Below are 13,836 nucleotides of genomic sequence, written 5' to 3' on the forward strand. Positions count from 1 at the left end.
ACACGGCGGCAGCCAATCAGCGCGGCGGGGCGGGAGGCGCGCGGAGCCAGAGGCGCTCTACCGCCCCCCAGCGAGCACGCCCGGAGCTGGGCGCAGCGGGAGCGCCGCCGCTGCGTCCCACCCCCCCCGCCGCTCCCACCTCTCATCAGACCCAGATAGCGACCTCCCGACTTTATTCAGCAGATTTGGCCGTTACAAGTCAGTAAGTGCGGCATTAAAAACGTCAGTTCCCATTTAAAAAAAAAAATAATTCAGGGACGCCAGGTGGCACCCTGCACTGAAAAGGGGAAAAGGTACCTGTGGTCGTGAAACCTGGAGCAGGAGCCCCCAGAATTAGATAGGAACATATTTCAGGCAGAAATGGAGCGTCCAGACATCACACATGGGAGCAGGGTACATCACATAGGATCCGTGGGTCAGGGTACGAAGCCATCACATCAACTGCCCAGCATCTCTTCAACTAACCCTTTAAAGGGGCCAGGGGTTTAGAAAGCTGGTGCAACATCACAGCGCACTACAGCGTGTTGCTCCTGACCCCTGGAATCAGAAGTCACAGCTGTAGAGCACCCTCAAGTGGCATTTGCATGAGACCAGATGGAGGGGCAGAGATTTCTACAGAACTAACTGTTCAGCAGCAAGTTTCAAGTAAAGGGATTGATGCAGCTAAGCAAAACTAGGATTTCAGGGGTATGTGTAAAGGAGTCACTGAGCTGGCCACAGTGGAGTGTTTAAAAGGAACAAACCAAAAGACAAACTGCAAACACCACAGGAGATGCATAGTAGGTATGGAATAAGTCCCCCCAAAACAAGCCTAACTAGCAAGAATCCCACTTTCAAATGCAAACTACCTATGCAGAGGGTAAAAAGGACATGTGCTGTGAACCCCATGAACTGGGATCTCCACCCTTCAGAAGCAAGCGCTTCAGAGTAACTCTTCCCTCCTGCTCATCGCCAAGGGAGGCGGAGGCCAAGCTCACACCTCCCTGAGAAAGGCCACTTGAGAGCACATGCTCTCCCTCCACAGGACACCGCACAGAGGGAATGAGAAGTTTCATTCCTGCTTCTGGCATTATTTTCCCAAACCAGGTGGAGAAAAATAGAAAAGAGACCTCAGCAGGATGCGATACTGACTCAGAAAGGAGATTTGGAGGCACTGCTGCTGCTTAGGCTTAAGCAGAACCAGAAGGGAGGGAATTTTCCATCCTTTGCATTGAACAGGGCAATAGAAAGAATGGCTGTTGCCAAGCCTTTTACAGCAGAACAGTTTACTGGAGTCTGTCCCCAACAGCCTGGCTACCTGCCCCTTCCTTACATGGAGGTTCAGGATTTTATAACTTCAGATTGCGTTCATTCAGTTAATTCCAGATCCCTAACTACACAAAGCTCCCATCCCAGTCTTTGTTTGCTACGAGCCCACCCCCACAGAGATGCAAATTGCTCACATTAGGTCAATATCAACGTCCATTTTAAAAAACGGTGACAAAAAAACTGATTGCTCTCCATAACACATGCTCTCCTCAACTCCAATACAAGGTGAGATCCAGTGGATAAAACACAATCCAGTCAGGTCTTTGGCTCTGGTTCCTGACAGTTCCCCATACACTTTGCAGGTAAAATTTTTCCTGCTTCTTGCTCTTCTTCTCCCCAGGAGGAAAGGCGCACTGAAGGCTAACTCCCCAGGCACAGAAACAGAGGGGCAGGAGCTGCCTACACACCAGTCTCATTTCTTTCGCTGCTTTTGACATTAGGATCCTCTTGCACCTTTCTCATCTCCAGCCCTTTCACCCATGTGTAGGCAAAGGAGCCCCCCAGAACCATCAAGTTACTCGTCCACCACAAGAAGCTCTTTGTCTCCTCAAAGTAGATAACAGCTAGCACCGTTTGAGCACAGGCCTTGGCTGTCCCAGACACATTGTGGGTGAGTGGGCTAGTGAACTTAATCTGAAGTCCAGCCACATACCCAATGGCAAAGCCAAACACTCCCCCCAGGGTCATCATACCCCAAAAACTGGGGCTTCCCAGCTTGTCAAAGTGGTAGAGGGTGTGGAACTCGCCCAGCAGCATCATGATGGGGAAGAACAGGACACAAGCATTGACGTTGTTGTAGAAGGTCAGGCGCCAGATGCTACCATCCACCACAGGCAGCACCTTCTTGGTGTAGATGGCATTGAGCGAGACACACAGGCTTGCTAATATCCCAAAGAATATACCTGTCCATGACAGAGTGCCCTCTGCTCCTTCCTGGTCAACACCCAGCCAGAAACCACCTGCAACCAAACAGATTGGACATCATTGACCAACTGCTGAAAGACTCAAAACATACAATCAGCAATTCATCTCTGCTTGTGGTTGTTCAGTCTAAGGTACAGACAGGCTTCAGGGCTTCCCCTTTCTATTAAGTGAACCCACAAAGTGTCATGACTAGTGTTCTGGGAAGATTTATTTTGGGAGTGCAGGTATTTCACTGTGCTATCATTCAATCTCAGATGATAGATTCCCACACTGAGCAGGCAGCATGAGTTTAGAAATTATTATTCCAGGGAGCCATGAACTGAAGTTGAAGTGACTCTTTTTGTATAGGTCATTTTCAGGAGATCATATGACTTTTTTAATTGAAGAGACAGCAAACTGACACACAGGTAGCAAGAAATATTCCTCAAGGTTTAAAGAAAAAAGCCTCACAGGCTTTGCTGCACTGTTAACAGGAAGGGAAAGATAGGCCAGAAAAGAAGATAAAAGATAGTAAACACATGGATGTAATATTAAGAAGCTTGATCAGAAGAGATCACAAGGCAGAAACTGAGTGCAGTATCTTCAACACGTTAAACTTCTTTGATGGGTAAAACGCACTCTTTAATCACCTCTAGAACAGGAGCTACAGGCTTTGCGTCTCCAGGGCAGAGAGGGAGACCTCTCCCCATCCAGCTCATAAACAAAACATAAAAGGGGAGATGAGCTACAGAAGAAGCACTGCACCACCTCTCCATTAGCTGTTTCATGTTGGAGGCCAACAGGAAGTTGCCTGCAAAGCAGTTAATGTGCTTTAAACTAAGGTAAAATACAAATGGCTTCAATGCACAGACAGGAAGGGCTTTGCATCACTCCACAGAGGATGCTCAGCTACACTGCTACGGGTGTACAGGCAATGCTCCCACAGCAAAAGAAGATGGAGCCCAGGGGGAAAAAGTCTTAAGAGAAACCCTGCAAGGCTGGCAGACGCCATAGCCCTAGGCAATATCTGAACACAAGGCTAGCTGAAGGCTATCACTTGCATCACTTGGGTGGAAAAAACAGTAGTTCTGTTCCTGTTCACCTCTTCCATTGCTTGTCTCATTTTCATCTGAGTCCATCTGCTTGTCTAAGCACCAAAGTGGACACACATCCAACTGAAAGCAGACCAAAGTCAACTTTTTACCATTCTTGGCATCTAAATGGCGTTCCAGTGGAAGGTAGCCTTTGGCATTACCAATGCCTTTGGAATGAAAGACTTTAATCAATTCCTGTCAAGCCAGTCAATGCCCTGCCCTACATCATAACCACATAACCAGATCTGCTAGCGGTGTTTTATGCTTGGCTTGATCGGCTAACCCTTCATCACATGCATTCAGCCTGTCTGAATTGGCTAGTTCCATTGTGCGGTCCCAATGGTGCTGACATAAATACTGTTATTGTTACCAAAGTTAATAATCAACAAGCACGTGAGAACAGGGAGAAAGCCACCTGCTGTTTTATGCCCCTTGGGGATGGAGGGCAGAGGCAAGGTAAGGCGAGTTAAACTTCATTAGAGAATAGACAGACTTGAGGAAAAAGGGTCAAGTAAGAGTAACCTCCTTTCTTAAAATGGTTACCTACATGCTCCAGCCATGCAAAGCAGGTTGCCCAAGGTGAAGCAAGGCACAAGCCCTGAGCTACCCCACCTCACCATGGAGCTGCCGTGCAGGCGGAGATGATATCGCAAGGGGAAGACACCCCACCTCTGGCTCCCCAAGGTTACAGGGCCAGCCACGGGGTGGGAGCAGCCACCTCCCACTCCCCCTCACCTATGATGACTCCACAAGCCAGGAGGGCGTAGATGGAGGTAGTCTGCTTGAGCAGCAGGTAGGAGAACAGCACATTGAAGACAGTGGTGAGGGAGCGCCCCACGTTGTAGAAAGCCACACCGACATGCTTGAGGCAGAGGTTGTTGGAGGTGACCATGCCAATGAAGACAGCAGACAGGGGCAGGACGCTGCGGCACACCTTGAGGTCGAGGCGGAGGGCTGGCAGGCCGGGGCAGGGGGACCCGCAGGCTGCCCCCAGGCTGAGGCCAAGGCAGAGGGCGGCCGTAAGGGCACACTGGAAGAAGGTGACAAAGACCGGGGCATCGAGACGCAGCGAGGGGCTGTCCAGCAAGTACTTGTTGAGGAAGACCATGGCGATGGAGGTGAACCAGTAGAGGCAAACTACCACGGCGATGCGCAAGGCCCGCAGCAGAAAGGGAGCCCGCCGGACCCCGCCGCCCTCCGCCGGCAGCAGCGGGTCGGCGGCGCCGCCATCACCGCCCAGCGCCATCCGCAGGATCCCCGTCCGAGTCAGCTGCGCCCTGGTCATGGCGGCGGCGGCCCGGTTCGCGCGGTTCCCCCGCCGCCGGCCCCGCTCCCCGGAGTACCGCCGCTTCCCGGAGCGCCGCCACCTCGTCCCTCCCCGCCCCGCCGCCCTTTATTCACGCCCCGCGGGCGCCTCCCCGGGCCGCGCCGCCATGTCGGGGGAGGGCCCGGCCCAGCCCCGTAGCCCCGCCCCGGGCCCGGCCGTGGCTGGCGGGGCAGCGCGGGGATTAACGACCGGGGTGAATTAGCGGGGAAGGCTCAGTAAACACTCTTCCTCGTGCACCCCCCTGCAGCCAGAAATGAAAGGCGTGCTGCAGGTGCCGCTGGGGAAGTGCTGCGGCATTGCAGGAGTTCATGGTCGTTTACACCTGTAGCCGGTGACTGGCGCTGTGGCTGCGGGCTGCAGGGCCGGGGTGTGAAGGAGGTAACCGGTTCAGCCCCCGTGTCAAGAACGACACCCACTCTGCCCGCTCGTAGCAGTGTCCTTTATGTGCTGGTTGGAGCAAATGTGATCCGGCTCTTGCACATCCAGTGGTTTTCTAACAGGGATTTTGCCCCAGCCCGCCATGCAGTACAGGCCTGTGCTCTGCTGCCTGGGCCTTATTTACAGAAATAAAGTTTGTGCTTTTGCAGATGTAAATAAAACCTTCCCGATACGGCCCGAATGAAGTAGACATGGTGACACCTGCAAAGAGCTCATAGAGACAGTATGGGGAAGTGTCGGCTGCCATACTCATGGTTTTAACTGGGATAGAGTTAATTTTCTTCACTATAGCTGCTATAGTGCTGTGCTTTGGATTTAGTATGAAAATAATATTGGTAACACACTGATATTTTAGCTGTTGCTGGGTAGTGCTTACACTAGTAAAGAACTTTTCCAGCCTCCTGTGCTCTGCCAGGGGCACAAGAAGCCGGGAGGGGAGGGGGCACAGCCAAGAAAGCTGATCCGGACTGGCCACAGGGATATTCCATATCATGTAACGTCGTGCCCAGTATAATAACGGGGGAGCTGGCCCGGGGAAGCAGCGATCGCAGCTCGGGGACCGGCAGCGTTGGTTGGCGGGTGGTGAGCGGTTGCATCACTTGGGTTTTTTTTTCCCCCGGGTTGCATTTCTCTCTTCTTATTTTCCTTTTCACTTTATTATTATTACTATCATTACCATTATCACTATTACTATTTTATTTTAATTATTAAACTGTTTTTATCTCAACCCACAAGGTTTCGTGCTTTTGCCCTTCCAATTCTCTCCCCCATCCCACTGGGGTGGGGGGAGTGAGCTGCGTGGTGCTTAGATGCTGATTGGGTCTAAACCACAACAGTCCCCTTCCTGCAACATTAGCTTTGAAATCTAACCAGGAGAATATCGCTGCCGATGCCATTAACTACTCTGGTACTGATGTGCAGCCTGTGCTGGACTCTGCACCACCCTGCTACATAGCAAGCAATACAGGAGCTAACTACTTTCAAGGTAGCCTGGGTGTTGGGGTAAGCTGCGCACGCTCTTCTCCTAAAGCAGTTATCCCACAGTCCCAAATCATCATTCCAGGTATAAAAGACCCATCTGCCCATACTCACACGCCAAAAGGTCCCACCTTCTCTTAATGGTGCTTTATAACAAAGGAGCCTTTTCAATACCAAAGTCCAGCACGTTGTGAATTCAAACTGCTAGACAGGATGAAATAAATTAAGATTTACACCAGATTCCACATGGCGGGGGAGGCAGAATTGAGCTCAGTGTCATCGCTCAGTGTGATCCCGCACTCCTTATTTCAGTTGAGACTGCTGCAAAATATCTGCTCTGCAATGTCCTGGGGCCCAGCAATTCTCAGAGGACACAATTAAGGGGATTTTGGAGGCAAGGCCAGTTGTGCTAATTGCCCTCATAGCAGCTATGCTCTTGCAGTTGTGAAGGACAGAAGCGTAGCAGGGGTTGTGGGGAGAGAAATGATGTATTTCATTAGACCAGTTGATGCAGCTGGTAAATGTTTCAGGCATAATGTGCTTTTCTCAAATCTCTGAAATTGCACTTGATGGTTTTTTTCCCCCCAGCTGCATCAGTTGGTTTAGTAAAAGATGTCGCCTTTCCTCAAAGCCCTTCACCCGTAAACAGCACCTGGGTGCTGGTGGACATCGTGTTCCCTCTGGACAGAGAAAGTTGGTGCCTGGGTGTTTGCTCTGGACTGCCCAAGTGCCCCACAGGGTGATGGAGAGCTCTGGGTATGTGCCGAGCACCAGCTCTCACCCCTGTGCCTCGTGATGGGCCATCAGGCACCTCTCCAGCCTGGTAGAGCCCTTGGAACCCCAAGTGAATTTTGCCTCCTTGCCTCACTGACCTCCCCACTCTGCCTGCCTGTGTGGGCCACTGGGAGAGCTGCAGTGGTGCATGGTGTTTGGCTGAGCACCTGTGGGGTGTGAAAGCAGGCAGATGCAGCCCGGAAACAGCAGAGATCATGACTCTGCAGAGGGCCTGGCATCAAGGCAGGGAAATTTGCTATCGATGTGCTGGAAATCACCGACTGGTGTCTCTTCTAGCTCAGTCATGCTTTGATCATGCTGCTAGAAGTGCAGGTAGCACTCACTCATTGCAAGCTTCCTATCCTGCATACCTTCCCATCCACCTCCTTCCAGTGCCTGGCCCAGTGCTTCTCCCATAAATGGCATAGGTCAGGTAAGAAAAAGAAAACAGCCTGGGTGCGGGGTACTAGGTTGGTTCTAGAGGTGCCCGTGGCCTGTTACACATACCTGTGGCTTCAGCATCACACGTTTGTCTTGAATTTCAAGGAAGTGACTTATCCTACCAGTAATGTTACAAGTATGACAGCGTCTCTGGCAGAATCACAGCCAGATAAAGATCTCACCACCCACCCCCCGCCACATGCTAGTGTTGGTCAAAATGTCTTCTCTAAACTAAACACAGAAATTAGAGATGGAAAAAACCCCAACCCTCAGTTCCAACTTGCCCACTCATTCAGCCCACAGAGATAGCTTTGTCCTGCACAAGTTTGAAATATCCCAATCAATAAAATGTTCATTGCTCCTCCTGGGAGTTTATTCTCCAGTCTTATCACACATGTATGGCACGTCTGCATGGGAGGATTGACCAGAATAGCTCTCTCAGCTCTGCCAATATAACTCCCCGGTGTTGACAGTGTATTCCAAAATAAAAGTGATTTATTCTTGAATAATCAAGTAGTTCTGTGATAGTTGTGCTGGTCAATCTCCTTAGGCAGAGCTTATCTACAGCATGACAATGGTTCTGACAAATGCTTTGAATAAAGGCTTGCCCAGGTGCAAAAACTGGCCGTCAGTCTTACTCTGCCATAGCCGTGCCTCCCTACCTGCCTCATGGGGATGCTCTGCTTTGGGGGGAAGGTGACCTAAAGTTGTAGGTGATTTAGAAATTTCAGAGCAAAGGTGGTAATGAACAGGTTATAATGCTCATTGGAGCCGTTGTGACAATGTAGCCTGGTCTCCTGCATAGCACCAGCCTTGGGCTTACCTGAATTGATTCCTGCTTGAATTAAAGCTGATCTTTTAGGGAAAAAAAAATCGAGTAAAAATACTTCCAGTGATACTGAATTCAGCAGGACACTAGCAACATTATTCTGATGGCTGATTATGTCCCACTAAATAATGTACACTCTTTCATGCTTGGAATTGCCTGGTTCAAGATTTCAACCTCTGGATCTTGTTACAGCTTTGCTAATTTTTTTTTTACAAGCAAGCACTTACAGGCAGATGAAGTTACCTTTTTAACCTAGTTTTTGAGAAGATAAATACATTTAACTTCCTTACAGAATATGTTTATTATGCTATAGCAGCAGCAATTCACTTCCTTACACAGACAAGACCTAGATATTTTCCTGCCCTGCTTCCTGGTTCGATATAACATGATAGCACATATATGAAGAGCCAGTACAGGATTATTTCTGTCTTCAGAGTGTGCCACTTCATGTTCCCTGAGTGCTTTCAAAATAAACAATTATCGCTAGTGGAGGTCTGAGGCTGGAAAATCAGCAGCTTTGGTGGTTTCTGCATGTTTGTAAATCTGGCTGCCTTGGTAGTGTCCTTGTTCCCAGGTCCTGCAAGATGCCTGTGCTTCTGCTGGTGGCTGGCATGCCTGCCTGCCTGCCAGCATGCACACACACATGCATGCACTCCTGCGTATTATTTCAACCTTTCCTATGTGAACAGAAAACCTTTTAAAATATCTCCTCTCACCTGAGGGGAGCGCTCCCCTTTCCCCTTAAATTATGTGACCTACTTGAAAGCAAGCAAATCAGCTGATAACCAGCGGCCTGGCTGATAAAATAGCGATAGGCTTTGGGATGTAGGTCAAACCCAGTGGGGAGACAGCATAAATTGCATTTCCTGGTCACACAGGAAACCTGGACGTACTGACCAGCATGGTAGTGCGGGAATAGGCCCTTTGTAAGTCATGTAGAGTAGCAAACAAAGCAGCAGAAAACACCACCAGTTTTTAGTATTTCTGGTTCTTCAGGAAGACCCCTTTCAGGTTATAAATAGGGCTTACTCCACTACCTGGAATGGAAAATGGGAAGAAACCAGCTCAGCAGTGAGGTCATTTGAGTGTATTTAAGGATTTATTGTTCCTGTGTGTACGGGGAGCTGATTTCCAGCATCCCTGATGCAGATGTTTATAATGCGTGGGGCTAACAAGTCAAGGCATCAATCTAGTTTTATATATGTATTAACAGAGGTACACATGTATATACAAGCATATATGTAAACATATGTATACCTGTACATATATGTGTGTGTGTGTATGCTCAGCCTGTATATAGCCAGTGTGACACCCACAATGGCATCCAAGCAGGGACCAACAACCCAGCAGGGTTCACACATGACAGAAATATTACTTTACCGGACCTACTGATAATTCCTCTGGGTTGCTCTGTACCTCAGCAAAATTAGCTTATGCCTTCAAGGTTTCAAGCGTGAACTGAAGATATTGCCTGGTAACAACAGGTCTCAGCTGTCACACCGTTATTTTGTATTTGCTGACAGTTAATACAGAAGAAGGAGGCCAGTGCAAAACCCAAGCCTGATTTATCAGGTCAGAACAGCCAGATCAGGTCTTTCTCTGCTAGGTGGTAAATATGAATCAGGGTGGGAAAACAGAAAACCTTTTAGTATCACCCCCAACAACACCTGTTTCTAGCACCAGCATTTCCCATTACAATACAGCATCTTTCCAGACTCTCTGTGGTTCATAGGAGAAATGGCCGTGGCAGGGTAGTGCCGCCATAGCTCTTTGTCATGCAAGATAATAGATGTCTCTGCAGTCTCATGGAGCACCTGGGGAGTCCAGTGCAGAGGCAGCCTCGTGTCACTGCAAAATGGGAACAGATTTGGTCCAGGTGGATTTATTAGCTGTGGATTTGTGCCAGCCTTGTTGGCCCAGGCAACTGCTGCAAAGATGCTTCAGTGCCTGCCCCACGTGCCATCCTCCAGCAGCTTGATGGCACCAGCTGGAGAGTGCTTGGATCCAGCTGCACCAAGCTCAGACACCTTCCTGGACTCTGGGACATGGGGGACTTCTGCAGAGTCTTCTGGAGCTCAGCCCAGAAGGAGCTAACTCCCATTTGGATCCAAACCAGCTCTGTAACTGGATCAAAACCAGCACTGCCTGGGCTCTTCAGCCTCTGCATATCTGGTGCCAGGGCCCTGCTGCAGTCATGCTGACTCAGCTCTTTATGAAGGCAATGGGGTTCAGCAGGACCTCTACATGGGCTCTGTGCCATGACAAAGCAGCTGTGGGATTTGAAGACCCAAGCTGTTTCTGAAAGCAGTACAGGTGCCCCATTAGCTATTAAACTTGGCCACATCTCAGATTGTCTCTGCATCTGGGGCATGCTTAATCCCCAACCTGGATAATCTGACTGCATTTATGTGGAAGAATAATGTGTAGGAAATAATTAATGAAGGTTTATCCCAGCTTCTTGTTCTTTCCTGGCTTCCTTAGGACTCCTGCCTTGACCGGGGAAATGGCAGGGACCTGCTTTGACCATGGGCAGAGACCCGTGGTGAAGGCAGCAGGAAGTTCCTTCGACCCCCAGATTACAGCATCACTATCTGGCAAATCTCTGAGCATGGATCGTTCCCCTGCCCTGATCCCCTGGCCTGAAAGTCAAGCTCTGCCTGGAACAGTCACACCTTAGACCGGACTGAACATCTGCACCAGAGGTGCCAGGGGAATGAGCTGCATTATAAAGTGTGGTTGTGGCAGAAATGACACTAGAGGGCAGGGCTGGCACACGGTTGGAACCTTCCCAGGCAGGGCTGGGGCAAGTCTGGGGCTGGACTGGTGGGAGACTGGGGTAGAGGTGGACAGGAGTGGGGTGAGACTAGGGCAGGACTGGGGCGGGGGTGGAGGGGGAACCCTGGCCTGCTGTCCCATTTAACCTGCCCGCTTGCAGCCGTGAGAGGCAGGAGTGGGTGCACATGGTGCAGCAAAGGCCATGAGCTCTGCAACAGCTTTCTGGGGTGCGTGGGGATGCTTAGTCATGGGGTGCACCTTCAGCTGCCCATGCTGGGCTTCTCTGCTAAGCACTTGGCCTCTGTCACCATCCAGAAATCATATGAAATTAGACCCCGAGGGTCCTGGTGGCAGTTTAGAAACCACAGCAGCACACAAAACAGCACAGATTATATACACTGCGTGGTTCCAGTGCATTTCCCATGCATCCCCAACTGTCCACCTCATCCTTGTGGGCTGTGGCAGCCTCTGCTCCCCACCCACGCCAGGCAGAGGGAGCTGGCTGGGACCTGACCACCTGCACAGCAGAAAGGACTCAAGAAGGCAGGGTGAAAACTAGCAGCCCGTGGCAGAGAAGTGAGCAGTTAGCTAGGCGTGGAGAAGCTGCTGCTTAGTCCCTCTGGCTCTGCAGAAAAGGGGATAACTTGACGGAAGGCATTCCTGTGCCCATCTCAGGGTGGCCCCCAGTTCAGAGAGATGGCTGGGGATGGCTCTGCTTGCCATGGCTTGGGAGCAGCTTGGCTGCAGCGATGCTGAGCTCTCTACCTGGGGCTGGAAATGGCCCTGCTGCTGTGGCCGGGTCAGGCAAGGGAGCAGCAGCCCAGCTTTGCAGCAGCAGGGCGGGCAGGTAGCGGGCTGTGATTTATGAGACAAGCCCTTGGAAACTCTTCGAACCCAGTGCTTAAGTGCTTCTGAATGGCAGCATTAATTACTACTAAAAACACACATTTATATCTCTCTCACCTGCTTTAAATCCTGTGAAATTAGATTCTCTACCCATCCCTTCCAGCCTCGGTGGCAGCTCAGGGTGTTTTATAGGCCTATAAAGCCCTGCAGTACCTGCTGTCTACATGGGCTCTTATTTACGATGCCTTTAACAGGCTTCCTGGCTGCACCGTCTGAGCCCCCTGATCATTTCATTTCCATGTCCCTCGGAGGGAGCTATCCCCTCAGCCATTCCTCCCCATGGGGAGCAGCTGATGCAGAGACCCGGCTACCTGGGGTGGGAGCGAGGCCGTGCCGGGGGTCCTGATTGAACCCATTTCCACCATTTGGCCCAGCCTCTCTGGTTTTATGTAGAAAAGGGATTCAGCGAGACAAACATCTTGTGACAAGCTTGCGAATGTCCTTGTTTGCTTGTCCTTTACAGCAGAGTCATGCCAGACATCACCAAAAGTCACCTGCCACCTCCCAGGGCTGGGAGGTGAGCAGCCTTAAGACCGCAGATTTAGTAAGTACAGAGCCAGTAGTTTGTATACATGTAAAGATATGTTTGTGTATGTCCGATGTAAAAAGCAAATACTATTTCCATGATTTATTCTTTCTTTTTGGAGGGTGGAGGCAAACTGTGTAGATGTATTTTAAAATGCCAGCTTTTCCCTAATGAACTGCAGCCATTTACAACTTGTCATATATTGAATGCCTTGATGGTGCAATTAAAAATATATTATACCATTGGACTGAGACGAGAACCCCATTTTCTGGAGGGCCCTCTTGTCCCCATGCCACAGAGGACAGGGCGGGGTAAAGGTGGGAGCTTGTTTTTTTTCCAGGGATCTCCCATATAATTTCACCGTTGCTGGCTCTGTCCCCACAGGATTTCTGGGTCCTCAGACCTGCTGGAGACCAGATGTTCCTCTGGGGAATTGGCCAAATTTGTGTGCCTGTGTCAGCCTGCTGGGGAGGAATTGATAGATATCTCTGCCTCCTGACTCCCAGGCTGAGCATGTTAATTTATAGATTGGATATGTTGCTCCTGATAAACGATATCTTACTTCCCTAACGCCACCTTCAAATTGAGTTTTTAAGGCTAGGTCAGGTGAAGAAACCAAAGGGTGACTTCTTTCACTTTGCTCTGGCTTCCTCTCCGTGATTGGGCTGAAGTTGGCTTTTCTGGCAAGAGATGGATCTGGTGTGGCAGGGATGTCCCCCTGTTTTGCTGGCCAAGTGGGCAGAGTGTCAGCCCCAAACAGGCTCTGAAGCCCCCCACCTGGCTCCTCAAGGTGCTCGGTTTGCCCTGATGTGCTTTTGGGGAGGTCTAGCTGGGGTACCTCTGTTGAATGCCCCATCAGCATGCTCCCTCCCTCCCCACTGCGGCCTACAAGTGCAGGAGCAGCTGGCTTCCCTGGGACAGGGCTGCCACCATAGCGGGAACCCTCCATCCAGCACCCACTGACCCCCTCACAGCATCATGCCAGGCCATCCTGCCCTTTCTGCCTCTCCAGCCAAAACACAGGTTATTTATGGAGGAGGATCCAATTTTCCCTACCAGAGGTGCCATTTCCTACAGCCTGTCAGGGCCCAGGGCACATCTGGACTGCATTGGTGGGGAGCAGAGGGTCCCCAGTGCTGTCTGTCCTCCCTCCTGATGAAGACGAAGGGTCCAAACCTCCATAGGACCTGCCCGTGTCCCTCTGAGGAGCAGGGCATTAACCCCTACCCCTTGGGAGGATAATGGGAGGCAAGGAGGCTAACTCACCTGGGCTCAGAGAAGAGCAAAGGAGCTGCATATCCCTCCTCCTTCCTGGCGATGCGAATGAAACAAAAAAAGCCCATTCTCCCAAAGCACTCCGAGTGATGGCCAGGAAGAAGGGAGGATGTTTGGAGCCATCCTTGGGGCAGTGGGAGGTGCAGGTCCCCCATCCCGCACACTGAAGTGGGGTGACCCAGCAGCCCAAGGCGCCAGGTCCCGGGTGCTTGTGGTGCAGCTGGGGCTCAGCTCTTCAATGTTCGGCTGGTGTGAGGCACTG

General features: G+C 50.7%; 1 protein-coding gene across 1 annotated transcript; it reads right to left on the minus strand.

Annotated features, from left to right (window-relative positions):
- Positions 1 to 156: 156 nt before the first annotated feature.
- SLC35C1 (solute carrier family 35 member C1) lies at positions 157 to 4,708 on the minus strand. Its single transcript, XM_075105551.1, has 2 exons — positions 4,041 to 4,708; positions 157 to 2,267 (listed from the first exon to the last, which is right to left on the minus strand). Exons 1-2 carry the CDS (start codon positions 4,588 to 4,590, stop codon positions 1,708 to 1,710), a joined length of 1,110 nt encoding a protein of 369 aa, XP_074961652.1. The 5' UTR covers positions 4,591 to 4,708; the 3' UTR covers positions 157 to 1,707.
- Positions 4,709 to 13,836: the final 9,128 nt, after the last annotated feature.

This window comes from Phalacrocorax aristotelis, chromosome 10 (assembly GCF_949628215.1).
Source record: "Phalacrocorax aristotelis chromosome 10, bGulAri2.1, whole genome shotgun sequence".
NCBI lineage: Eukaryota > Metazoa > Chordata > Aves > Suliformes > Phalacrocoracidae > Phalacrocorax > Phalacrocorax aristotelis.